Source organism: Equus quagga, chromosome 1, assembly GCF_021613505.1.
Source record: "Equus quagga isolate Etosha38 chromosome 1, UCLA_HA_Equagga_1.0, whole genome shotgun sequence".
NCBI lineage: Eukaryota > Metazoa > Chordata > Mammalia > Perissodactyla > Equidae > Equus > Equus quagga.
Window position 1 is genome coordinate 171,857,296 of NC_060267.1, and position 27,152 is coordinate 171,884,447.

Genomic DNA, 27,152 nt, shown 5'->3' on the forward strand with positions numbered 1-27,152 from the left:
TGGGCACTTGGGTTGCTTCCGTGTCTTGGCTGTTGTGAATAATGCTACAATGAACATAGGGGTGCATGTCTCTTTGAATTGTTGATTTCATGTTTTTTGGATAAATACCCAGTAGTGGGATGGCTGGGTCATATGGTATTTCTATTTTTAATTTTGTGAGAAATCTCCATACTGTTTGCCATAGTGGCTGCACCAGTCTGCATTCCCACCAGCAGTGTATGACAGTTCCCTTTTCTCCACACCCTCTCCAACATTTGTTATTTTTTGTCTTGGTGATTATAGCCATTCTGACAGGTGTAAGGTGATATCTCAGTGTAGTTCTGATTTACATTTACCTGGTGATTAGTGATGTTCAACATCTTTTCCTGTGCCTATTGGCCATCTGTATATCTTCTTTGGAAAAATGTTCAGATCCTCTGCCCATTTTTTGATCAGATTTTTTGTGGGTTTTTTTTGTTGAGTTGTGCAAGTTCTTTATTTATTTTGGGGATTGACCCCCTGTCAGATACATGATTGCAAATATTTTCTCCCAGTTGGTGGGTTGTCTTTTTGTTGTTTTTATTTTTAGATTGGCACCTGAGCTAACATCTGTTGCCAATCTTTTTTTCTTCTCCTTCTTCTTCCCCAAAGTACATAGTTGTATATTCTAGTTGTAGGTGCTTCTAGTTCTGCTGTGTGGGACACCGCCTCAGTAGGCCTGTTGAGCGGTGCCATGTCTGTGCCCAGGATCTGAACCAGTGAAACCCTGGGCCACCAAAGCGGAGCGTGCGAACTTAACCTGCCACAGGGCCGGCCCCTGTCTTTTCATTTTGTTCCTGGTTTCCTTTGCCTTGTAGAAGCTCTTTAGTCTGATGAAGTCCTATTTGTTTGTTTTTTCTTTTGCTTCCCTTGCCTGAGTAGACATGGTATTCAAAAAGATCCTTCTAAGAGTGATGTCAAGGAGTGTGCTGCCTTTATTTTCTTCTAGGAGTTTTATGGTTCACATCTTACCTTCAAGTCTTTAAGCCATTTTGAGTTAATTTTTGTGTATGGTGAAAGATAATGGTCTACTTTCATTCTTTTGCATGCGGCTGTCCAGTTTTCCCAACACTATTTATTGAAGAGACTTTCCTTTGTCCATTGTATGTTCTTGGCTCTCTTGTCAAAGATTAACTGTCCATAGACATGTGGTTTTATTTCTGGGCTTTCAGTTCTGTTCCATTGATCTGTGTGTCTGGTTTTGTACCAGTACCATGCTGTTTTGATTATGGTAGCTTTGCAGTATATTTTGAAGCCAGAGATTATGATGCCTACAGCTTTGTTCTTGTTTCTCAGGATTGCGTTGGCTATTCAGGGTCTTTTGTTGCCGCATCTGAATTTTAGGATTCTTTAGGATTTTAGGATTCTGTTTCCATGAAGAATGTCATTGAGATTCTGATTGGGATTGCATTGAATCTGTAGATTGCTTTAGGTAGTATGGACATTTAAATTGTGTTTATTCTTCCAACCCAGGTGCATGGAATATCGTTGCATTTCTTTATGTCATCATCAGTTTCTTTCAGTAGTGTCTTATTGTTTTCATTGATAGGTCTTTCCCCTCATTGATTAAGTTTATTCCCAGATATTTTATTCTTTTTGTTGCAATTGTAAATGGGATTTTATTCTTGAGTTCTCTTTATGGTAGTTTGTTGTTGGAATATAGAAATGCCACTGATTTTTGTAAGTTGATTTTGTACCCTGCAACTTTGCTGTAGTTGTTGATTATTTCTGATAGTTTTCCAATGGATTCTTTAGGGTTTTGTACATATAAAATCATGTCATCTGCAAACAGCAAGAGTTTCACTTCTTCATTGCCCATTTGGATACCCTTTATTTCTTTTTCTTGCCTAATTGCTGTGGCCAAAACCGCCAGTACTATGTTGAATAAGAGTGGTGAGAGTGAGTATCTTTGTCTTGTTCCTGTTCTCAGAGGGATGGCTTTCCGTTTCCCCCTGTTGAGTATGATGTTGGCTGTGGGTTGGTCATATATAGCCTTTATTATGTTGAGGTAATTTCCTTCTATACCCATTTTGTTGAGAGTTTTTATCATAAATGGATGTTGGATCTTGTCAAATGCTTTCTCTGCATCTATCAAGATGAACACAATGGTTTTTATTCCTCATTTTATTAATGTGGTGTATCGCATTGATTTTATTTGCGGATGTTGAACCATCCCTGCATCCCTGGTATAAATCCCACTTGATCTTGGTGTATGATCCTTTTGATGTATTGCTGTATTCGGTTTGCCAAAATTCTGTTGAGGATTTTTGCATCTATGTTCATCAGTGATATGGGCCTGTAATTTTCCTTCTTTCCATTGTCCTTGTCTGGCTTTGGGATCAGGGTGATGTTTGCTTCATAAAATGTGTTAGAAAATGTTCTGTCTTCTTCAATTTTTTGGAATAGTTTGACAAGGATAGGTATCAAATCTTCTTTGAATGGTAGACTTCTCCAGAGAAGCCATCTGGTCCTGGACCTTTTTTGGGGGGAGGTTTTTGATTACTGTTTCAATCTCTTTACTTGAGATTGGTCTATTCAGATTCTCTGTTTCTTCTTGATTCAGTTTTAGGAGGTTGTATGAGTCTAAGAATTGATCCATTTCTTCTAGATTGTCCAGTTCATCGGCATATAGTTTTTCATAGTATTCTCTTATAATCTTTTCTATTTCTGTGGTGTCTGTTGTAATTTCTCTTCTTTCATATCTAATTTTATTTATTTGAATCTTCTCTCTTTTTTCTTAGTGAGTCTGGCTAAGGGTTTGTCAGTTTTGTTTATCTTTTCAAAGAAGCAGCTCTTAGTTTCATTGATCCTTTCTACTGTTCTCTTGGTTTCAGTTTCATTTACTTCTGCTTTAATTTTTATTATTTCTGTCCTTCTGCTGACTTCGGGCTTTGTTTGTTTTTCTTTTTCTAATTCTGTTAGGTGTAGTTTAAGATTGCTTATTTGAGGTTTTTCTTGTTCATTAAGGTGGGCCTGTATTGCTATGAATTTCCCTCTTAGGACCGCTTTTGCTGCATGCCATATGAGTTGGTATGGTGTATTTTCATTTTCATTTGTCTCCAGATATTTTTTGATTTCTCCTTTAATTTCTTCAATAATTGGTTGTTCAGTAGCATGTTGTTTAGTCTCCACATATTTGTGACTTTCCGATTTGGTAAAATTTTGTTTAGAATTTTTGCATCTATGTTCTTGAGAGGTATTGGTCTGTAGTTTTCTTGTAATGTCTGAGTAATGCTGTCTTTATAGAATGAATTGAGAAGTATGCTCTCTTCATCAGTTTTCTGGAAGAGTTTGACAAAATTGGTATTATTTCTTCCTTAAATGTTTAGTAGAATTTACCTATAAGGACATCAGAGCCTGGAGTCTTCTTTGTGGAAAGGTTTTTAACTACAAATTCAATTTCCTTAACAGCTGTAGGGCTATTCAGGTTATTTATTTCTTCTTCAGTGAGCTTTGGCAGTTTGTGTCTTCCAAAAATTTGTTCATCAAAGTTATCAAATTTACTGGCATAAAGTTGTTCATAATATTCTCTTATTATCCTTTTAATATGTGTAGAATCTGTAGTGATGTTACCTCTCTCATTCCTGATATTGATAATTTGTATCTTTTTTTCCTCACTAGGTTGGCTATCATTGATTTTTACAAAGAACCAGCTTTTTAGTCCATTGATTTTTTTTTTCCCCTTTTGGTTCCATTGATTTCCTCTCTTTTCTTTATTATTTCCTTTTGTCTGCCTACTTTAGATTTAATTTGCCCTTCTTTTTCTAACTTCTTAAAGTGGAAACTGATGTCATTGATTTGAACATTTGTTCTTTTATAAGATATTCATTTGGTGCCATAAATTCCCCCTAACTACTCATTTAGCTGTATCCCACAAATTTTAGTATGTTGTATTTTTATTTTCATTCAGTTCAAAATACTTTCTAATTTCCCTTTGATATCTTCTTTGACCCGTATGTTGTTTAGAAGTATGTCATTTAGTTTTCAAGTATTTCGGAATTTTCCAGAGATCTTTCTGTCATTGATTTCTATTTTAATTTCATTGTGTCAGAGAACATACAGTATATTATTTGAATTCTTTAAAACTTGCTGAGGCTTGTTTTATGCCCCAGGATATGGTCTGTCTTGGTAAATGTTCCATGTGCACATGAAAAGAATGTGTTGTTGGGTGGAGTGTTCTGTGAATGTCAGTTAGATCAAGCTGGTTGATAGTGTTGTCTGTCTTCTATGTCCTTATTGATTTTCTGTCTACTTCTTCTGTCAGTTATTGAATTTCAAAGTATAATTGAGGATTTGCCTATTTTTTCCTTTTTGTTCTGACAGTTTTTGCAGCATGTATTTGAACACGCTGGTATTAAGTGCATAAATGTTTAAGATTGATACGTCCTCTTGATGAATTGACCCTTTTATTAGTGTAAAACGACGTTCTTTATCCCCCTCACCTCTTTTGTACACATCTCTTAGGGATCATTGTCCTTCGTTCCCTGGTGTCAGTGTCTTGAAAACCAGTTTTATATATTTTATCTGTTTTTTGGTTGTTTTAGGTGAGAAGGTAAATCTGATCCCTGTTACTCCATCTTGGCCAGAACCAGAACCACATCATCACTTTAAAAAAATGCTACCTTGGATAGATACTAAAAAAGCTGAATTGTACTCTTTAAAGGGTGAACATTATGGTATTTGAATTATCTGTTGATTTTACTGAGCACTACCCTTCAGGGGCTTGTCTGCAGCCCTGGGACTTTGGACAGTCCCACCAGGTCCCAAGCACATGCCCACCTCAGGGACTCTGCATTTGGTGCTCTCTACCTAGAGGATGCTTCCTGCAGAAATGCATTCTCTCTGATTTAGGTCTCCTCTCAAAGGTCGCTTCCTCCAAGAGGCCTTCCCTGACCAAACCGTCTGCTCTAGTACCCACCCCACCCCTGGTGTTTCTGTCCCCTGCCAAGTCTTTTTCTTTAGTCTACCTTTTCTTTGAACATGTATTTATATTAGTTCAGTATACTTATTTGTTTCTCTCACTAAAATACAGTTTCTGAGAGCAAGGCCTTCATTTTATTTACTGCTATATCCACAGCATCTAGAACCCTGCTTGGCTCATGGCAAGTCCTCAGTAAATATTTCTGGAATGAATGAGTGAATGAGTCCTAAACAATATATGTTTGGTCAAAGGTATGATGTGCTAGATATATTATTTTCTAATTCACATTAAAATAAATACATATAACTATTAAAATTTAAAACTTATATTTATGCACTTTCTAAAACCATCTAATGCATCACCCATTCGAATATATACCATACTTTGGGATATACTGAGTTAAAAAACGTAAATAGTTTCTTTACAGCGAGACTTTGAAGAACCTTCCATTTGCAAACATATATGTTGGTAGGACATATTATCCTTAGGGATTCCCAAAGGGAGAAGTTTTACACACCGTTCTGGACCATTCTCACAGCAAACATCCTGAAAAACATTGCACAATTCATGTTGCAGACTAACACCATGCCTGGTACATAGTTGGAGCTCAATAAATATTATTTCTCTCTTCAGCCATTTAAACTTTGCTAACTTTGTTTTAAGTAACTTTGGGTATTAGGTCAGTTTCCGAGAAAAAAAGTTTTCCTCAAGGGTGGTTTTTAGGAAGGTTTCGTGATAACGCTTCTAACAGTCGTGGTGGCAGAGGGGCACCGTGGCTGCGGCGTTCCTGTATAAGCATGACTTCGTGAAGCCCGCGTTCTGAAGCTCCTGCACTCCCCTTGGGGGCTCCACCCCTAATCCTGCAGCCAGAGTCAGGCCTGACTTAGGGCCTTACCCACCAGGCCTTCCTCAGGAGGAGATACTGGATTCCCCGTTAGCACACTTCCCTACTCAAATAGGCCTTCTATTAGGAAAAGAAGCCTTAGAACAGTACAGCTGAGTATTAATTAGTCTGGCATTTAAAAGGATGCCCCATATTTTGGGAACTTTAATCAAGGGCTGGGTGCATTTAGGCTCAAGTGTAACTCTGACCCTTTCTGGAGCTGATCTCCTCTGGGGGTGACATGCAGCCCTGGGATGGACAGGACTTTCCCTGGGCATCCAGAGCCCGGAGGTTCTGCTTCCCTGGAGGCCACGCCATCCCAGGGGCGGTGATAGGCTTCTGACGCCTTCCAGGTGCTCTGGACTCTGAGCTTTCTCTTCTTCCAGATTCAGAAAGAGCAAAAGCATGGCAGCTGAATGAGGAGGAGGAAGAGGAGGATAATTACAATGGCGATAATGATGTTAATGGGCAATTACTGTGTGGAAGGCCCGTGCTAAGCAGTCTGCGTGTGTTCTCTCTTAATCCTTACAAACACTATTGTGGTAGCCGCTATTGTTATCTGCATACAAGTAAAGCACAGAGGGATTTACACAGCCAGCAGTGATGTGAACTCCCCTTGTCTCTGTCCTTCTGGTTGGGTGGGACGGTCCTCTCCCACCTCACACAGCTGGTCCCTGTGTCTCCGGAATGGGAGTTGAAGTCCCCGGAGCAGGGATGTGACCTGGATTACCAGGATTCACAGACGCACTCCCTGCCCTTCTCACCCCTTGCCCAAGGGCCTTCAGAGGGCCCCCTGCTCCTGTCCTGATGGGACTTTCAGGTCAGAGATCCGTAAGCTTGCTCAGGAAGCCTTCTCTGGGGTTTTCACGCTGAGGAGTCTCAAAGGCTGCCCACTTACTTACAAACCTGTTTTTAGTTTTCTTTCAAGGGATCTCATTGCCCTGGTCCTCCCAGAATCTAAGAGACGGGAGACAGCTGACCTCAGGGGCCAGCAGCCAGACGCGGCAGTGTCTGTGGAACCCGCGGCTTTGGAGCTTTGAGTTCCTTCCCACAAGGGTTCGGGACCCTTGTCTCACCTTCCGCTGCTAAGGGCCCAGCCCTGGGAACGTCTCCTCCTCACCGTCTGGTCCCCACCTCCCTGCCGTGGGGCTGCGTCAGCTCCCCCACCTCCCGCCTCTCCGGCCCTCTCTTCCAGCCTCTGGCTTTGGATGCCGCCTCGCCCTGGCTTTCAGCTGTCTGACTCGCCGCACCCCGCTTCTCAGGCTTCATCAGTCAGGAAGACCCAAGCCTTAGGCTGAGTCCTGGGGTTTTGTGTTTTTTTCTTTTTATTGGTAAAATATATATAACATAAACCTTACCATCATAACCATTCTGAAGGGTACGGGTCCGTGGCATTAAGTACATTCACATTGTTCTCCAGCCATCTCCTCCAAAGGAGACTCTGTACCCTTAAACACTGACTCCCCTTCCCCCACCCCCAGCCTCTGGCACCACCATCCCACTTTCCGTCTCTATGATTTTGGCTCCTCTAGGTACCTCACATAAATGGAATCATACAGTATTTGTCCTTTTGTGACTGGCTTATTTCACTTAGCTCAGTATCTTCAGGGTTCATCCATGTTATAACATGTGTCAGAATTTCCTTCCTTTTTAAGACTGAATAATATTTGACTGTATGTGTATCTGTTTTGTTTATCCTTTCATCCAGCAGTGGACATTGGGGTTGTTTCCACCTTCCGGCTATCGTGACTAATGCTGCTGTGCACGTGGGTGTGCTAATGTCTGTTCTAGTCCCTGCCGTCGGTTCTATTGTCTTGGTGTTCTTGTGTGCCCACTTGTTCTTTTAGGTCAGGGTTGGAAGGCTCCTCAGCCCTCACTTTACAGCTGAGGAAGCTGTGGGGCAGCTGGAGAAGTGACTTGCCTAGGGTCAGACTCCCCTAGAGGCACAGCCAGGCCTACAGCCTCTTTCCTCTGCCAGGAACCTCCTGTTTTGTCCTGCTGCCTCCTATTTTGGCCCAGGCCTCGGGCCTGCAGGGTAGGATGTTGACCACATCCTCTGCCCACTTACAATAGGGGCAGGTGTTTCTGGGCCTTCCCACCCATGTGGCTCCCGGCCCCACCCCTGCCCCACCAGCCTCTGGAACCTTGTATCTTTCTACCACCAACAGAGAACAACAGTGGGCCCTGAGTCTCCCAATACCCCTTCCACCTAGGGGCTCTTGGGCTCAGCTCTAGCAGCCACTCTGTTCCCCTATATCCCCAGCAAGGGCTCAGTCTTTGCAAAGAGTGAGAGCCCTGGCTCTCCTCCTGCACCCTCAGAGGCTGGGACATTTCCACCCTGGCTTATGCCCAAACCTCAGACACAAGTGCTGTTGTCTTCTCAGAGGGGCCTGGACCTGGCTTTTCCCTGAACACTTGAATCCACATTTTTCCTGGGGAGAGGGAGGGGGCGGGGGGAGGACATTGGAAGGGCAGCAAGAGGAAGAGGAACATCTATTGGGAGTTTGTTCTGTGCAAGGGCTTTACTCAGGCCTCTGTGCTCAGCAGCCCTTAGGGCAGCTTCAGAGTAGGCACTTCCCCAGGGGCCCCCAACTAAGAATGGGGTACAAGCAGAGCCGGCCTGTCCTTCCACCCATCCTCCCCTTTTCCTGCCAGCAGTGATGTGGGAGAAATTTCCCTCCTTTCCTTTATGAGGGAACATGGTCACTGGCCTGAGATTATGAAATCCAGCCCTGCAGGCCTCTGCCTGACCCTCTGTCCTGGTTCCATCAGCCATGACTGCTTGAATGCTCCCAGTAACAGGGAGCTCACTGGTACCCAAGGAGCCTGGGGCAGTGCTTCCTGATAGAAAACCCTTCCTTACATTGAGGCCACATCTGCCCCCAAACCATCGTTCACTGCTGCTGCCCTCAGAGCAGCGTCAGCTGTTACTGCTGAGCAGACTTTTCTAGAAGGCAAGACCCCATGCTAAGGGCTTTGCAGGGATTGTTTCATTTCATCCTTGTAACAATTCTGCCCAATTGAGGTTAGCATCTCTACTTCACAGGTGAGCACAGCTGCTCATCAGCCAGTATGCACCAGTGCTGCTGTACCCATTGAAACAACGGTGAAATATTTCCGAGCCATTGGAAAATCGCTGCTGCTGCCCTGTGTCCCCGAGGGCCCTTCCCTGGAAACCCAGACCTCCTGCTCCACCGCCTGTCCGGCAGCCCTCTGATTGGTCAGGCCATGGCATGTGAGGGAACTAAGACTCAGAAAGGGGAAGTAACGTGTCCAAGGTCACACAGCTGATTAGAGCCCCATTCCCTATGACCCCAAAGCAAGGCATCTTAATCTGGCTCTGTGCTCACCTGAGCCCGACTAGCCATCCTGGGAACAGAGGGACCCACCGTCAGCCAGTGCCTGGAGTCAGCTCAGCGGGGCTGAGTGATGAAGGGGTGAGGGCAGCGTGTACCCCTCCCCCTTCAAAGGCACCGCACAGCCTGGGCTCCTGGCAAGCTTGTCAGCACCCCAGACCCTGGCTGGTTTCCTCCTACTCCCGTTGCAGACAATCAGGTCCTGTACTCCTGCAGTTCATTTTGGTTTTGTCCTGATTTCAGAGCTTCGTGTTGAGCACTGTTAGAAGTCACGTGACCTCTCCCGGCTGAGTGCACCAGCCCGGTTGATAAGTTCGGGATCTCACCTGTCTGCCCTTGTGTTGGGTGATGCTCCAGCTCCAGACCCGTGTAGCCACTGTCAGTCTGTTGTCTTCACTATGCCCCAGGTTGGAGTGTCGGGGGTTTCCTCTTTCCCCTGGGCACAAACAGCCTCTGGACCAAGACGGTGCACCCTCATCGGTGGGCTGTGTCCCAAATGGGATACACCCTCACAGTTGTTGCAAAGAATAAATGAAACAATACAGATGTTAAGCTCCTCAAGGAGAGAGACTGTGTCCTTTGCCCACCTTTGTTGTATCTCTGATGCCAGCCTGGAGCTGGCACCTATTAGGTGCATAGTCATTGCCTGTTGAGTGAGGAAGGGAGTGAAGTCCCTTGTGAGGGCCGTGGCACATAGTCAGCCTCAGAAGATGCTATTGTTGCTGTGATTGCTCTGATATGGTTTATATTACTATAATTGGGTGGCTTGGTGCTTTTGGAATTGGCTCCATCCCGTGTAGAGATGAGGGGTCCCCGACCCATCTGCCAGCATCTGGGGAGGTCCGGGAGTGAGGCTCGAGCCCCTGACCTGGAGCAGCTGCCTTTCCCTCAGTGATGTGTGGAGTGGCCCCTGAGTCCTGTGTGCATGAGTGTGTTCAAGAATTGCTTCAGTAAATACTTTTGGGTACCTGCTGTGTGCTTGGCTCTCTGTTGGGCTCTGAGGATGCAGCAGTTGGCAAAGTCAAGTCCCTGCTCTCATGAAGCTTGTGTTAGAATGGGGGGACAGAGGAGTAACAAATATGTGATGTGTCAGGTGGTGGTAAATGCTGTGAAGGAGGAGAAGGCAAACTAAAGGAAGGGGACAGTGGGGAAGGGGTTGTTATCTTGTGTAGGCTGGTCGGGGAAGGCCCTCCTGATAAGGTGATGTCAGAGCAGAGAACTGAAGGAGAAAGCTGTGCCTGTACCTGGGGGAAGAGAATCTCAGACAGGGAGAGTATCACGTGCAAAGGCCCTGAGACAGGGCTGTGCTTGGCCTGTTTGGGGAATAACTAGGAGGCCAGGGTACAGAGTAAGTGACCTCTAAGAAGAGAGCTCAGAGAGCTAGCTGGGGGGCACTGATCTCCTAGGACCTTGGAGGGAAATAAGAAGCCATTGGAGGGTTTTGAGCAGAGGAGGGACGTGGTCAGACTGATGTTTTAAAAGTTGTGGAGAATAGGCCACAGGGGAACCAGGGCAGAATCGGTGACCGGTTAAGAGGTTCCTGATGGTGGACTGGGGCACTGGTGACGGAGGTGGTGAGAAGGAGTTAGATTCTGGCCGTACTTTGAAGGAGGAAACAATGGGATTTGTTGGTGGAGTATATGGGATGGAGTGGTGGGGAGAGGGGAGAGTCTTCGGCCTGTACAACTGGTAGAATAGACTTATGCTGATCAAGATTAGGAAGACTGGTGAAAAGCAAGTTTTGGGGGGAAATCAAGAGTCTAATTTTGGACACGTTAAATCCAAGGTGCCTTTCACACATACAAATAGAAGTCAAACCGGCAGCTGGATGTCTGAGTCCGGAGTCGGGGGAGATGTGTGGGCCAGCGATGGAAATTGGGGGGTCAACATATGAAGCCACGAGATGAGAGATCACCGAGGAAGTGAATGGTTAGAGAAGGGGCCCCAGGACTGAGCACAGGGACCCGCCAGTGTTTAGATGGTGGGGAGATGAGGCGACCGAGCAGGACCAGTCACTGCGGTAGGAGAAGAACCGAGAGAGCGCGACGTCCCAAGGCCGAGTGAAGAAGACTCTTCACAAGGAGGGAGCCAGCAACTGTGTCAGATGCTGGGGAGGGCCCGTGGGTGAGCACTGAGAAGCGCCCATTGGATTTAGTGACGTGGAGGTCGCAGGTGGCTTGACAAGATCGATTTTGGTCGAGTGGTCAAGAGAGAGTGGAGGAGAGGAAGAGCAGGCAGTGAGAATAGACAGGCCAAGGAGTGTGGCTGTAAAGAGGAATAGAGAAATGGACAGCAGCTGAAAGGTGTGGGGTCAGGGGGCTGGGGTTTTCTTTTTAATTTAAGGGGGCTTTATTTTTGTTTCTTTTTTTTTTATATGAAAGAAATTATGGCATGTTTACATACTGATGGAAATGAACCAATAGAGAGAGAAATGGATGATGCCGGACAGGGAGGGGACAACAGTAGCTGCACTGTCCTTGCGTAGGTGACAGGGTATAGGGTCCAGTGCATCCACTGTTGCCAGAGGGTGGGCAGAGCCTGTGTTCCAGAGAAAGGGAGGTGGATTTTTTTCTCCTACAGTTGTTAAAATTGAGATATAATTCACGTGTACAATTCTTCCTTTTAAAGTGTACAATTCAGTGGTTTATGGTAAATACACAAAGTTGTGCAATCACAAATTGCTGATTGAGCCACAAATCAGCAATCACTGGAACCACCACTAATTCCTTAACATTTTCACCCCCTCCCAAAAAAACTCACACCCATCAGCACTCATTCCCATTCCCCTGTCCCCCGAGTCCTGGAACCCACTGATCTACTTTCTGTCCGTGGATTTGCCTATTCTGGACATTTCATATAAATGGGATCCTATAACATGCGGTCTTTGTGACGGGCTCCTTTCACTTGGCGTGCTATTTTCAACTTCATCCTGTTGTGGCGTGTGTCAGAATTGAATCCCTTTTAGGCGTGAATAATATTCTGGTATATGGATAGACCACACTTTGTTTATCCTTTCATCAGCCGCTGGCCATTTGGGCTGTTTCCCCTTTTGGGCTGTTGTGAGTAATGCTGCTGTGAGTGTTCAGGCGCAGGTTTTGGCGTGGATGTGTGTTCTCCCTGCTCTTGGGTACGTACATGCCTGGGAATGGAATCGCTAGGTCGTGTAGTCACTCAGTGTTAAACATTCTGAGAACTGCCAGACTCTTTTCTAAAGTGGCCGCACCACTTCACCCTCCTCACCTGTGGTGCATGAGGCCCTGCTGTCCCCGAGCAGGCTGATTTGGAAGCTTGTGGACTTTGGCTCCTGGCGGTCTCTGTTTCAGATCCTCAGCTTGGAGTGGAGGCTGGAGGAGAGAGGAGGCGGCGGGAAACAGTGGCCCTAGGAGTGGGGGAGTGACTGGATAGGCGTGTGTTTAGAATCCTTGGGTCCTCCAGAAGCGCTGGACATTGGTGCTCAGGGCTTTCAAGGGAACCAGGCTGGCACAGCCGTGAGTTCTCTCCTCCCAGCCACATGTGACTGCCCAGGGACAGGTGTGGAGCAGGTGGCGGGGTTGGGGTGACCAGGTGGGGGTGGGTGTATGAAGCATAGCCTCCAGGCCATTGTCTTCCACCTCTGCATACCTGGGACCTTCTGTCTTCAGCCCTCCGTGTAGACCTGCTTCTCTTCACAGGCCTTGGGGACACTGCTGCTGGCTCTTCATTCAAAGACAGCTCGTGCCAGGAGCAGAGCAGGACTCGGACCCAGACTGGCCTGGGTTCAGATCCTGCCTCTACCACTCATTAGCAGCATGGCCCTGAGCAGTTTCTTTCCCTGTAAGACGCTGGCCCCGCGAGTGGCTGTGAGGTGGAATTGGGGCTGTAGGACCATGCTTTGCCTCCCTGTCCCTCTCCACTGGCAGGCCCTTCCATCTGTCCCTGCCTGTTCCTGGGCTCCTTGTTACACACCTGAGACCCTCTGCTGCCCTTTCCCCGCTCTCTTCTTTTGCCTCCCTGAGAGCAACATTTGAGGGGGAGCAGGCTCTTGTAAGACTCCCCCAAAGCCCTGGGCTTCATGGACCTCATGAAAACCTCTCTGAAGACCTCCTCACTCTCTTCCCCCAGCTGCAGTAGTGTGGCCTCGAGAACACGGGACTGGTGGCCAGCACTTCTCCCCGGATGTCGGCCTGAAGTCAGTGTGTTGGGAGATTGGGACCACCGCCAGAGGGAATCTTCCCCCATCACCAGGGAGCCAGCTGGCGCCTGCCACAGGATTCTAGCTCCCGCCCACTTAGAGAGTCCCCAGTGGCCTGGCCTTCCACATGCTGCCAGCACTTTAGAGAAGAAGAAAGCAGCCCTTTTTCTGGGAACAGAGCACAGTCAATGCACCCAGCCTGCCCCATGCACACCCTTACCCAGAAGTGGGAGTGCAAGTTAAAACAGTAAAGAGCCCTCATCACAATTGATGCTTAATGAGGCGGCTTTTTTCTTTTCTTTTGAGTCTTTTCCTAGGCAGGGTGCAGGCTTTCCCACCTGGCTCCCCTGTAAGATAGGCATAACCACTCCTGCCTCCCACAGCGGGTCTAGACCACTCTGTGCACGAGAGAGATGTCAAAACCCCGGGCATGGGCCTTGGAGGCATGTTATCTCTAGAAATGATCACGTCTGTTGTTTCATGGTCCAGAACCCTTACTTCACCCTGAAGGGTGCATGATAGAAGACAAAAAGTCAGTTTTTAGTGATTTTCCTTAAAGGTGGCGTGGGCTGTTTGAATGCAAGAACTGCTTTTCCTGTTGCATGTGTGTCATTTGTCTAGTACTTCTGCAAGCACTTTTTCAGCCCTCATTGGATGCTGAAGCTTTTGGGGGACCCAGGGAAACAAAAGCCGGGCTCCTTGCTCAGGCTTTGCCCCATGGTGGGGAGCTGAGCCAGGCCCAGAGGCACAGATGACACACACAATGGGAAGGGTTCAGAGACGGAGGCCAGGGGCTGGGGCCCTCAGAGGAGGCGACTGCGGCTGTGCGGCGGGAGGCCAGGGTAGCCGTGCGGAGGGCACTCTGGGTGGAGATCATGGCTTGGGCAAAGGCTTAGAATGAGACAGCCAGGCTGGTTCTGGTGGCCACAACCACACCCTCTGGTTGGAGAAAAAAGACTGGACGGCCGGGCAGCTGAGCCTTGGGGAAACTGGAGTGCGCTCCTCCCCTGCGTGTGGCCTTGAACGCACCCCTTGGACTCCCTGAGCCTCAGTCTCCTCATCTGTGCTAGGGGCTGTAAAACCTTCTTTCCGAGGCTGTGAAGAGGATGAGAGGGCGTGTGTGTGTAGAGCCGGGCAGCATGTGCTGCCAGCAGGAACGTGGTGGGTGGGACTGCTTTCAGCCAAAGAGCTTGGACTGTACCCTGGGCTGCGGGCCAACATCAGAGCCCCCAGAGCCCATGCCAGAGTTTGCCCACCTCTGGAAGCCCTGGAGGGGGAGGAAGAGGAGGAGGAGAAGGAGGAGGGAGAGGAGGGAGGGAGGGAGAGAGAGGAAAAGGAAAGGGGGCAAGAGGAGGGAGAAGAGGGCTCACAGGGATCCAGGCTGGTGCCCCCTCCATGCTGGCTGCCCGCCTGCCTGGGCCCCCGGGCCACAGCAGCACGTGGAGCTTGGCTTCTGAAATCTGCAAGACCCAAGAGCAGCCCCCGGGTTTCCACTGAAATCCTCAGCAACACTGCTGCCCCATCAACCCAGGTGGGAGGACTGGGCAGGGCAGATGGAGGTGCCCCACACTGACCCTCTGTCTCCAGAGTCTGTTCCTCTCTTCTCCCTCCTTCCCCAGTCTGGCCGCCTCTGTCTGTCTGTCCCTCTCACACATACACACACGCGCACACACACACACGCATACATACATAAATATGTACACACACATACACACACACTGGCAGAACACCTCTTCTCCCACAGTGACTAATACTTTCTGTCTCGGGAGTCCTCCTACCTTCATGACATCAGACGTGGGGAACGCAGGCAGTTAAAAGCATTGCTGCCTCTTGTCCTCAGCCTCCCGAAGGAAGCCTTGGAGGCAAAGCTGCTAACAAGGGGCCTGTGACCAGCATTTCCAGGTGTATGTGTGTGGAGGGGAGGGCTGGACCCCAGACCAGACTAGGCCAGCTCAGCCCCACCTCCTCCTCCCTGGTTGCACTGTCCTCCCGGGGCCCATGGTTTGGAATTTCCGAGATGCCCTCAACTCTCCTCTCTCCCTGGGCCCCCACAGCCATTCTCTCTGGTCTGTGTTCTCAGTGCATCCGCATTCATTCCTTCCTCTCTGTCTCAAGCACGCCTGCCTGGCTCATGCTCTGATTTCTCTGCCCGAGCCCCTCCTCCACGTCTTCATTTGCTCCTCCTTGATGCCAGACTCACCCTCCTCTGTCCACATCTCGCCCCTCTCTGAACCTTCAGTAGCTCCCTGTGCCCACAGGGTCCAGACATTCTACTTTAGGATCCAAGGTCCCCAGCCTCTGGGCTCTCGGTCTCCTCTTTCTCCCACTTCTTCCCCGGCTCCGACCTTTTACCCCAGCACCCAGCCTCCTCGCTGCTCTGTTCTTTCCAGCCTCCCCGCCTTTGCTGATGCTGTTTCTGTGCCTGGAAGGCCTTTCCTCCAGCCCCAACTATTTATGTCAAATTCTAGTCTTCCTTCAGGGGCAGGATAAATGTCCCCTCTCTTGAAAACCTTCCATTATCCCTCCCAGCTGAAGGCGCCTTCTTCCCTAGATCTCAGAAAGTATGTATCACTTTCTATCCCATATTATTATTTTTCTCTAAGTATCAGCCCAGCCAGCTTCTAAGTGCCTGGATCACGAGATGCGTCTTACTCTTTAATCACCCAAAGTACCAAGCCGAGTGGTTGGCACAGAGTAGGTGCTCAGAAAATAATTGGCAAATAGATGACTCAATACACCTCTTGGGGTCCCACGTGTAGGCTGCTTCTGTCCCCCAAAGATGGGAGGGGCCTGGCGGTTACCACGCACCCACACGCTATTCCTGTCCAGACTGTTACTAGGATTATACCAGGCTCCCGCAATGAACCGGAAAGTTCCTATGTTTTCTGTGCTCTGGAACAATCTGTAGATTACAAGAATAGCTTTGTGCCATCCGTGCGGCAGATTCTGTCCTTCAGTTTCATCTATAATTATTGGCCTGTTCAAGTTTTACATATTTTCTTGAGCCAGCTTTGTTCATTTATATTTTCTTAACTCATCCAATTCTTCGAGAATTGAAAATTTATTGCTATCCAACTGTATATAGTTTTCTCTCATAATTACATCTATATCTATATCCATAGTCATAGGCCTTTTCTCATTCCAAATGCTCATTTGTCTTTTCTTTTTTTCTCTGACAAGAATTGCAAAAGTTTTTTTTTTGTAATTGGTCCTTTCAAAGAATCAGCTTTTGATTTTTTAGATGCCAGCTAGCTACTTTTTCCGTCCTCCCATTTTCTTAACTTCTACATTTATTAATGATTTCTTCTTTCTTTGGTTTTTATTTTAGTTTTCATTTTCTAGCCTCTTGGTTTAAATGCTTAGTTAGTTTTCAGTCTTGCTTGCTTTCTGAAGTGCATTTAAAGGTATAATTTTCCTCCGAGTACCACTTTGGCCTCAAACCAGAGGTTTGTTTCTGTTCATTGTTGCTCAGTTCTAAATCATCATTTCTGCTTTGCTTTTCCCTTGAACTGGAGAGTTAGAGATCAGTACATACGCTTTTTAAATTTTCAAGTGGATAGTTTCTTTTATACTCACGTTTCTGTCAATTTCTGATCTTACTGCATTATAGACAAAACATGGCCTTTGTGATTTCTGCTTTCTGGAATTTACTGGAATTTTCATTTATCTCCTAATATATGGCCAATTTTTGTGATTCTTTCATGTGTGTTTGAAAATACTTATTTACTGTTTAAATGTAAAGTTTGTTCTGTCTGTCAGATTCAGTTTTTAAATTGTATCATTTAATGAAGATCATTACTTTTGAGGGCCCGCTTGTTCTGTCTGTCTCTGAGAGGCTGTGCAGTTCTCCCACAATGATTATGGGATGTGTCAATTCCTATTGTTTTTAGAAATCAGTTTTTTATGCATATATATTTTTAGGCAACATTCATAAATGCTTATGATTCGTGACTTTGGCACTTCTCAATGCTTGTACGTTTTCTCTTACAAATACCCTGGTTTGTCCTCTTTAATGCGTTAGCCTTGAGTTCTGTTTTGTGGATGCATATGGCTGGCGTATTCTTTTTTATCCCATTATTTTTCATCCTTTCTGTGTCATTTTGTGTTATATGTGTCCTTCGTAGTAGCAGAGAAATAGATTTTGTATTGAGTATCAGCTTTTAATAGGTGAATTTAACCCATCAACATTTATTGTCATGCATCATAGATTTATTTCTGCCATCTTGTTTCATGTCTACTTTTTTAGCTTTCTTATTTTTGTTTCTTTTGTTTTTGCCTTTCATTGGATTGGTCCCATTTGTTTTATCCTGTTTTCTTTCCTCTAATAGTTAGGAAGTTTTGAGTTTTATTTCTAGTCTGGTGGTTATTCTATATATGTACATGTGTGTATACTTTTATTTTTTGTCAGCATCGATGTAGTCAGTATCTTTAGCGTCTTCCCAAATGAGGCAGGAACTTTGGTAGTAGCTTCCTTTTCCCCGGCCTCCACCCTCATATATGGATCATCAGAGATTTTGGTTCTAATCCGTCATTCATTCTATTCAAATTGTGTAACGATATTTATTTAAACTTTTATGTTTTGTTGTTTGCTTGCCATTGTTTATAATACCACTCACCTGTCTCTTTTATGGATCTGTTTTTCACTTTGCTAAAGTATATCCTCCAAGAGTTCTTTTAGAAAGCATGGGTAATATAATTTCTAAGACCTTGAACGTCTGAAATGACTATTTTTCCTTTCCAGAGGGTCCATTTTGACTTTCAACTCCCTATTGAGTTTTTTTTTTTAATTCTGGATGATCATATTTTTAAATATCCCAGATCTGTAGTTTTTGTTTTGGATAATATGTACCCTCAAAATCTGTGAGTATATTAACTACAATATTGCCTAAATGTCTTCTGCTATTCAGTTCAGGTCTTCTCATCCCCACTTCAGCCAAATCCATGCCATTTCCTTCTGTTTTCTCACTGCAGTTCTGAGTGGGGTTTATTTAGAAAAAAAGGCTCCTCTCCCTCCAGGTGAAGCTGCTCCTGGGAAATAACTGGGGACACTGCTTCAGTCTCCCCACTGGTCCTTAGCTGTAGATCTTGTTCTCTGAGCCCCTTCGTTTTACATCCAGATCAGATTCTAATGTCAGAGCTCAAAGCAGCTGAAGGTCCAGAAGCCCTGCCCCTCATTTCGTACATGAAGAGAATGAGGTCCACAGGAATGAGCGAGAATAGCCGTGAGCCGCTTCTGTGTCTGGGGCACATCTCGGGTCCTTGTGTCCACCAAGCCTTGCCCCTCTGACACGCTGAGTGACTCGGGAGGAGGTGCAGGGATGACAGGCTGTGGGGACAGCGTCATTCTCGGGCACTCTCTCAGGGTGCCTGCCTGAGATGTGGATTCCCAGGTGTACGGGATAGCTGACAACTCCCACACCTGTGTCTCTTGCCCCTCTTCTCTTCTCAGTTCCTGACGTAAGTCTCCAAATGCCTATTTGAAATCCCCATAGGTGTCTGAGAGGTTCTCAGAAACAGCCCCCGAACCCTGCTTGTCACCCAGTCGTCCCCCCTCAGTATATGATGCCACCGTTCATCATAAACAGCCACTGCCCTCAAAGCCATTCTCTCTCGTCCCCTATATCGCCACATTTTCCTTCAGAATAGTAACTGGAAACAACCCTGATGATCCCATTTTAGGAAATGGAGGCACAGAGAAGCAAGCTTGGGCAGGGTCACACTCTGGGAATGAGCCAGACTCAGCCCAGGTGTCTGGCTCCAAAATCTGTAACCAGCTACTCCGCTGCCCCTAGGAAGTGGGAAAGCTGGGTCTGGTCAGAGTAGAGCAACCTAGGAGAATGGGGAGGTTAGACAGTGGGCAGGGCTTGCAGGACACTGAGGGGTTCAGACTTCATGCCCCCATAGGGCTTCAGCAGGGTGTGAGGAGGTCAGGCTTGCACGTCTGAAGGGAGACACCCGCTCCCCAGCTGTGGACATGACCTCTCTGAAACAGGCAGGGGTGAGCATTGTATCTCAGCAGGAAGGAAGCTGAAGGCAAGTGGGCTTCAGGAGTTCACGGGGTGGGGCAGTGGGAGGGCTGGATGGGGTGGGGGAAAGCCTGTGCTGAGATGGTTCTTCCCAACACCCCTCTGCCAGCCCCAGCTTCCCCTCCCGCCACCACTGTGACAGCCCCATCCTAGGCAGGGAGTGACCCTGGCTCTCTGGGGGCCACTCCTTCCCCATGGCTGCCTGGTGTCTGTCCACACAGGGCCTGAGGACCCTGCCTGGCCAGGATGGCCTCCTCAGGGCTGCCCCCAGGCACGTCCTGGTGCTCTCCCCCTCCTCCCTAGGCCCTACAAGGTGGAGGCATGGTTTCCATTTTACAGAGGAGGAAGTGGGGCTCAGAGAGTCAGGTAACTGCCCCCCGACTCCATTGTAAGGGCTGCAGCAGGGATCCAACGCCCAGGTCTGGGGACTCCGGCGGGGTTTTATAGCAGAGTCGACCACTGACTTGAAGAAGCTTTTCTCTAGACAGAGAATTAAGGCCCAGGAAGCACCATGTGTTGGAATCGGTACGTCCACAAACAAGTCCGTCAGAGCCTGGCCCTGAGGTCTCTTCCAGCACAGCCCAGGGAGCTCCAGCGGCCTCTTGTGGGGACAGCTCAGGGCTAGCCACAGTCGGGACAGCAGGAACAGCGTGGGGGTCTGCAGGCTAGGGGAGCTCCAGGGTGGGTGGTGACAGCCCCTGAGTGGCCTCATCCCACCCCAGTTCTGGACACGGCCGGGCAGGAGGAGTTCAGCGCCATGCGGGAGCAGTACATGCGCACGGGGGACGGCTTCCTCATCGTCTACTCGGTCACAGACAAGGCCAGCTTCGAGCACGTGGACCGCTTCCACCAGCTCATCCTGCGCGTCAAGGACAGGTGAGGGCAGCGGGCCAGGACCTCCCGACTCCTGCTCAGAGCAGGCTCCCTCTGTCTGTCTGTCTGTCTCTCCCTCTCTGAGATTTTCAGGCAAAAGCTGAGGCACTGAGGGCAGAGCTGAAGTCGGACCTGATCCCTCTGATTCCTGCCCTAGTTCTTCGGGGCCAGCTGCTTCCAAGGCCTGGAGGGGTCAGCTCCCTGCCATCTCTCCTGAACCGTCCCCACAGATGAAGCGAGAAATCAAAAGTAATATTTCTGTTTTTCAGCTCCAATTTAACCAAATTTTATTACGTTCAAAGAAAAAGTGAATTTTCTCTCCAGAAACATTTTCCAATTTGCGAGATTTACAAGCCCCTAAATAAAGTCTCATTTTTTCACTATTATTACAGTGGTCTCTCCTTACCCCCAGGGATACATTCCAAGACCCCCCAGTGGAGGCCTGAAACCACTCATGGTACTGAACCCTGTGTAGACCACGTTTTTTCCTGTACAGTAGAGCGTGGGTATGCTGGACAAAGGAATGATTCACGCCCCGGGTGGGACGGAGTAGACAGCGCGAACAGCATGCAATTTAAAACCTATGAATTGTTTATTTCTGAAATTTTCCTTTTAATATTTTTGGACTGCAAATGACCAAAGGTAACTGAAGCTGTGGATAATGGCGGGCTGCCGTCTGTGGAGTAGTTAAATAATTGGAAGCATGTTTTAACTGATTTCTTCAGTTAATTGGATCTTAAAGAGGCAATGTAAAGAAAGTAAAGGGGTGAACTAACAGGAAAACAGCAAGCTTTGAGCAAATGTTAGTAAAGATGGAAAAATCCAGTCAACACCTATTCCTAAGGCAAAGGGTTAATAACTTTGCCAGGTAAACAGATACACACTCATACATGCACACACACACTCACGCATGCACACACTCACACACATACACACACAAAGCTCAAGAGATAAATGTGGGTCAAGCCCGTGACTGTAGAAATCTCAAGAGAGAAAACAAATGACTCAGATGTGGGAAAATATTCAACCGTCTTTCTAATCAAAGAAGTGCAAGGAGAAATAATAACGTACCATTTCTCACCTGTCATGTTATAATATTTCTGAGGAAAATACCCAGTGCTGCCGAAGATGCTGTGAGACCCGCATTCCTTCACTTTGGGGCAGCAGTGTGACCCCGTATGTCAATGGGAATCTTTCAGGCAGACATGCCTCTCGATCCCCCTTCCTCTCCTGGGAGCTGTCCCGATTTTGCACCTACCATGTACCGAGCACCAGCGGTGGGCCAGCCCCTGGCCCTGGTGCTCTTCACGAGCCATTGCTGATGGCGTGGTTGGTGCATCAGGGTGACCCAGATGGGAAGAAGCCGGTCTGGGAACCCAGCCCGGGCCCAGCAGCCCAGTGGCACCTTCGCTGATAGTGTTGAGCAAGGGAGTTCCCGGGGGGCCCCTCACTCTCCTTGCAGCAAGCCTAAGGCTTCAAACCAAGAGAGCCAGCAGCCCCAGGGCCCCTCTCCCCATCCTGGAGCCGTGGAGGGAAGGGCCTGTAAGTCAGCTCCGGGCTGACTGGGGAGGTGATGTGGGCTGTCCCGTGCCTGTGTTGTGGTTGCATGGCCTTCACCAGTGTGGGGGCAGCGAAACCTCATGAGCTGCTGTTCCTTCATTCCTCAGGGAGTCATTCCCGATGATCCTCGTGGCCAACAAGGTCGATCTGATGCACTTGAGGAAAATCACCAGGGAGCAAGGAAAAGAAATGGCGACCAAACACAATGTAGGTTGTGTGTGTGTGTATTTGTGTGTGCGTGTGTGTTGGAGGGTCAGGGGATGTTAGAGTTGATAGCCGTCACTCCTGCAGTCCTGGTCTGCAGATTAGAACCTGGGCCTACTAGGGAGCGGGCTAGACTCCACAGAGAGGCCTAGCAGGCCATGTGGGATGTGGGATCTTTTGTGAAACAAGACAACAGACCAGAGAGAAAGCACCCTCTCATCAGTCAGTAGAGGCTCTGACATGAGGGCCAGGTACCTTCACAGTGGCCTGCAAGCCGTGGCGTTCAGGCCACCTCCTGGCCCCTGACATGGCAGATTCCTCGTGGGCTGTGCAGACATTGGCTTCTGTCGCCTTCTCTGAGCCAGCTGCCTGATTATGCTCAGCCTCCTCAGCATTGGCCACCGTTCACTGAGCCCTGCTCCGTGCCAGGCATTGTGCAGGCGGAGCATTTACTCCTCACAGCCACACGCTGAGGTGGGTGGTGTAATTATCCCATCTTACAAGGGGTCAGACCGAGGTTTGCCCAGGCCGCCCAGTGACTATCAGCAGAAATCTTAGTTTTTTTTCAGTTCACTGTGATGCCCCTTCGCCCTCTGGATGGTGCTGGGTGGGGTCATGGGCTTCTTCCCAGCCTTCCCCACACTGGCGCAGCCCGGGCCCCTGGCCTCACTGGTCAGCTGTGTGGAGGTCCACCCGGCCTGCTGGGAGGGCTGCACAGTCGCGCCTTCCCTCTGCCTGGTGGGCCCCGCTGCGTGAGTAGAGGGAGGGGCCCACTGCACATCAGTTCTGCTTGTCTCTGCCCTCTGAGTTCATTCACATATTCATTCAACAGTCCTCGGCCCTGGGAGACAACACTCCCTGCCTCGTGCTGCTGACTTCTAGTGACAGGAGACAGACAATAAACAAAGCAAATTAGAGTCTGTCAGAAGGTGACATGTGCTGCAGGAAAAAGTAAATCAGGGAAGGGGGTAGAGAATGTGGAAATGGGGGGCTGCTTTTCCAACTAGGGTGGTCAGGGAAGACCTGCGGGGAAGGGTCATGCCAGTGAGGACTCATGGAGCAGAAGAATCAACCATGTAGATATCTGGGGAAAGAATGTGCCAGCAGAGGGAATAATCAGTGCAAAGGCCCTGAGGTGGGAGTTTGAGGAACAGCAAGGAGCCAGTATGGCCAGAGCAGCAGCAGGGGTGAGTGGCAGCTATGAGGTCGGAGGTGGTTTAACGCCTTATGGGGTTTTACCAAGAGTGAGAAGGGAAACCACTGGAGGGTTTGGAGCGAGGAGTGACGGATGTGGTGAGACTTAGGGCTGCACAGCTTCTGTCTGGTGGCCATGTTAAGAATGGTCTGTAGGGGCCAGGGCGGAGCAGGAGGCCAGTCAGGGGCTGTGACGATAACCCAGGTGCAGGCTGAGCTGGACCAGCGTGGTGCCCGTGGAGGTGGCGCCGTGCTTGGGTTCTGGGTCTGTTCCTAAGAGAGCCAGCAGGATTGGTTCACAGATTGGATGTGGGGTGAGAAAAAGAGGAGGGAAGTGAGGATGACTCCAAGGTTTGGGGCAGGAGCAACTTTCAGAAGACTGCAGTGACAGTCAGCGGGCTGGGGAGACCGTGGCAGTAAGTGTGCGGGGAAGGCGAGGGGCCCGGCTTTTGACCTCTTTAGTTTGAGGAGCCGAGTGGATAATCAAGTGGAGACGTCAGACAGCAGCCAGATAGACCCGTCTGGCGGTAGCATCGGAAATTGGTAACAGAGATAGACTTTAAAGCCATCAAACCCGAGGGAGTGAGGATAGATAGGGAAGGAGTTTGGGAGTGAGGCCGGGGACCCTTCAGTGTTGTGAGGGTGGGGAGATGAGGGGGTGCAGCCAAAGGGACTGAGGGGTCAGTGATATGCGAGGACCAGAATGGGGTGTCATGGGAGCCAAGTAAAGAAAATGCCTCAAGGAGGAGGGAGTGATCGAGATCACCAAGACAGGTGCTGCCCGGAAGTGTCTGGGTGAGGGCTGGGGACTGACCGCCGGGTTTAACGTTGGATGCAGGCTTCGTGGAGAGTGCCCACGTCCTCCCAGGTCCCAGACACCCTGCCTGAAAGGGTGTGCTAAGGGCTGTCACAACGCCTTCTCGTGTCCCTCCCAGCAGCCCTGGGGGGGTGAGGATACTGCAAGGGGTAGCAGTATCCCATTCTGCAGATCAAAGGGAATGAGACACAGGAGGGTGAGTGAGTTCCAGGGGCCTCCCAGCCGGTGAATAGTGTCCCCATCCCCCCAGAACCCAGGGCCCCTGTCTCTCAGCCTATGTTTCTACTACAGTGAATGCTGCTGCCTCCCTTATCATTTGACAAATGACTCCATGAGCTACTATCCTAATTTTAGAGCTTGTACGGCAAGTTCCTCTTAGCTGACCAGGGCAGGTCACCCTGACCAGATGCAGGAAGCTGGCATTTCCTAGCCCGTTGGTGGGGATAAATGGTGCTACCATTTTATTGCAGGTTTTCCCCTGGTTTAAGTCTTGTTGCTGCTGAAATCCTGGAATTCTAGGGACCCAGATAATGCACATCAACGTTTCTTCACTGGCAGAGGCAGGACCCCCAGAAGGAAGGTGGAGGGTGTCTGGGGACCCAGGGGATATTGCAGTGTACTTCTAAGTGACGCAGTGGGACGGCCAGCAGCAGGGGGCTGAGGCCCCTGAAAGCTGGGACAGACTGAGCTGGCAGGATTATGGGATGCGAAGGGGCTCCAGGTAGGTCCCAGCCGCAGCTGCAGGTGCCTGCCCGCTTCCCTTCCCGGCTCGCACAGGGAAGAGTGTTGTCCCCGCCTCACAGGGTCTCAGAGGACTCCAGCTGCTGGGCACTCCCAGGCACCTGCCTCACCTGGGAGAGCCTCCAAAGCTGACCTCGGCACCCCCACCTGTCCAGGGGGAGGCCAGGCAGGAGGTGGAATCTGGTTCAAATCTTGATTCTCTGCTGGCTGCTGTGTGGCCTTGGGCGAGTATGTCACTACTCTGAGCTCAGTTTCCCCAGCTGCAAAATGGAGATAGTTGCTTACCCCTGAGGGTTAACGTGAGGATTAAGCGAGGTCAGGATATAGAGACCTGGGAGGCCAAACAGCTCACACTCATCTTGGTTAAACAGCCCACAGTCTCAGTGGAACAGCCCACAGTGGGACCGCCTACAGTGGAGGGCGGTTTCCTTTCCGTGTTATCCAAGGCTCGGATATTTGTGAATGACTGGTTCAGGGATCTGAGCCACGCATGCCCTTTGTGCTCTGCCGCGGGTATCTGGTCAGCTGCAACAAGACCCTGCTTGAAGCCACAGCAGCGTGTGAACATCTGATCTCCCGTGATGAGAATCCATCAGTGGGAAGACACTGACTTTATTATGAGTTCTGGGCAATGGTTTACAACATGCTCCTCTAAATAATAACCCAGCTCCCCAGACATTTAAAGTCGACTGTTTTTATTGTCTTCACTGTGCTTTTCTTTTTCAAATGTATTATAATGAAACGGCTTTATCTTGTAATCAGGAAAAAGTTACAGAAAATACCCAAATTCTCCAGTCTCCTCCCAGATGGCTTACCTCCACCTCCCCTGGGGAGGCCCTGCGTGTTGTGTGAACTCCACTGTCTCCACCAGTGTGTGTGTGGGGGAGCGAGCCCTTCCTGCCTTTGTGGGGTCCCTGTTACAGGAGAGGACAAGCGCTCAGGACTGTGTCCTGACCCCATGGAGCCTTCCTTCTCCTCCCTGTGCCAGCCCAAGCCTTGGTGTAGACGGGGCCCTTGCAACCCATCCTGCAGGATCATCTTCCACGTCTCCCAACGTACAGCTGCCTTCTAGCCAGGCGATGATTCCACAGCATTAAACGTGCAGACACGAGCCTTCCGTACACATGGCTCAGCTCCCAGGCTCAGAGGTGCAGAGCAAACAAGAGCTGGGCCAGGCAGGCTTGTTTTGGGGGTCGGAGGCACAGACCGGCCAGGGGTCGCCAGCGTGCAAGTGCTGCCCATGGCACGGCCTCGCCACAGCCTTTCCCACCCGAGTCCCTCTGGAGGGCCCGGGAGGAGGGGCAGCATCACCCCAAGGTCGAGAGATAGACCTTGGAACGAAAAGTGAAGAGAAGCAGCACGTATTTTAGTTTGATAAATGAAACAGTCTTTAGTCTTCAAGTGTATAAAAAGATCATTTCTGTTCTATTTTTAGGGAGCTATTAAATATCTCTGTGACTAGAGAACAAGAGAGATTGGAAAAGCTGTCAGGAAAACTTTCCAACCTTAGAGAGCAAGAAGCCGCCGACGGGCTGGAGGCTGAGGAGCCAGGGTCCTGGGGAGCTTTAAAGCACATGGCCCCCTGGGCGTGGCATTTGGGGATGGGGCTCTGAGGAGCTCAGTGCTGCTCTTACCCAGCTGAGCTTTGCCTTTCAGATTCCGTACATAGAAACCAGTGCCAAGGACCCACCTCTCAACGTCGACAAAGCCTTCCATGACCTTGTTAGAGTCATTAGGTGAGCCGGCACCCCCACCGCCCGCCCCGCTCAAAATGGTCTCTGCAGCAGGACAGGCGCTAGGAGCTGCAGGGACACACGCTCCTTGTTCCCAGGCAGAGGTGGTGGCTCTGGGCTGTTTTGGATTTCTCTACCTCCATCCATATCGTCCTGCCCTCCACTGACCTTTGCCCTCCCCGCTACCTGTGGGTGAAGCCAGCACACCAGCTACACAGAAGCGCCTTCCTGCCCGAGCGCAGCCCAGCCCCCTCTCCAGCCTCCCCTGGTCCTGCAGTGCAGGCTCCCTGGAGGCAGCGCCCCCATCCCCCTCACCCCCATGCTTTCCCAACACCGATGCCGTCAACACGGGGAAAAGCAGGTCCAGTCCCCGCTTCCCCGCCCTGCTGTCAGAGCGCCCTTTGACATCCACTTGAACAGCCCACACTGATTCCCACGGCGCATGTGTCTCTCCTTTCCAGCCCCCACTGCGGTCAGTCTCCAGGCTGGTCAGAAATCCCAGGCCACAGCCCCGGGACGTTCCTTTGCGTGGTCAGGGTCTGAACCTTGATCACCTTGTGCTCAGGTGACTGGAACAGCCTCCTGGCCCGTCTCCCTGTCACCACCTTTCCCGTTTCCAAAATCTCCAACATTCAGAGCAGCCCACCCAGCAGTT

General features: G+C 49.1%; 1 protein-coding gene across 3 annotated transcripts in view; it reads left to right on the forward strand.

Annotated features, from left to right (window-relative positions):
- Positions 1-27,152, forward strand: part of MRAS (muscle RAS oncogene homolog) — a 58,138-nt gene that overhangs the window by 27,009 nt on the left and 3,977 nt on the right. Inside the window, exons 3-5 of one of the 3 annotated variants that reach the window (XM_046678489.1) lie at positions 20,098-20,251; positions 21,916-22,015; positions 25,136-26,382. In XM_046678489.1, the coding sequence (XP_046534445.1) occupies positions 20,098-20,251; positions 21,916-22,015; positions 25,136-25,336 (455 nt within the window). In that variant the 3' untranslated portion in view covers positions 25,337-26,382. Of the gene's footprint in view, positions 1-20,097; positions 20,252-21,915; positions 22,016-25,135; positions 26,388-26,420; positions 26,501-27,152 lie in introns of those variants that run through there. The other 2 variants (XM_046678504.1, XM_046678495.1) reach the window with 2 other exon arrangements.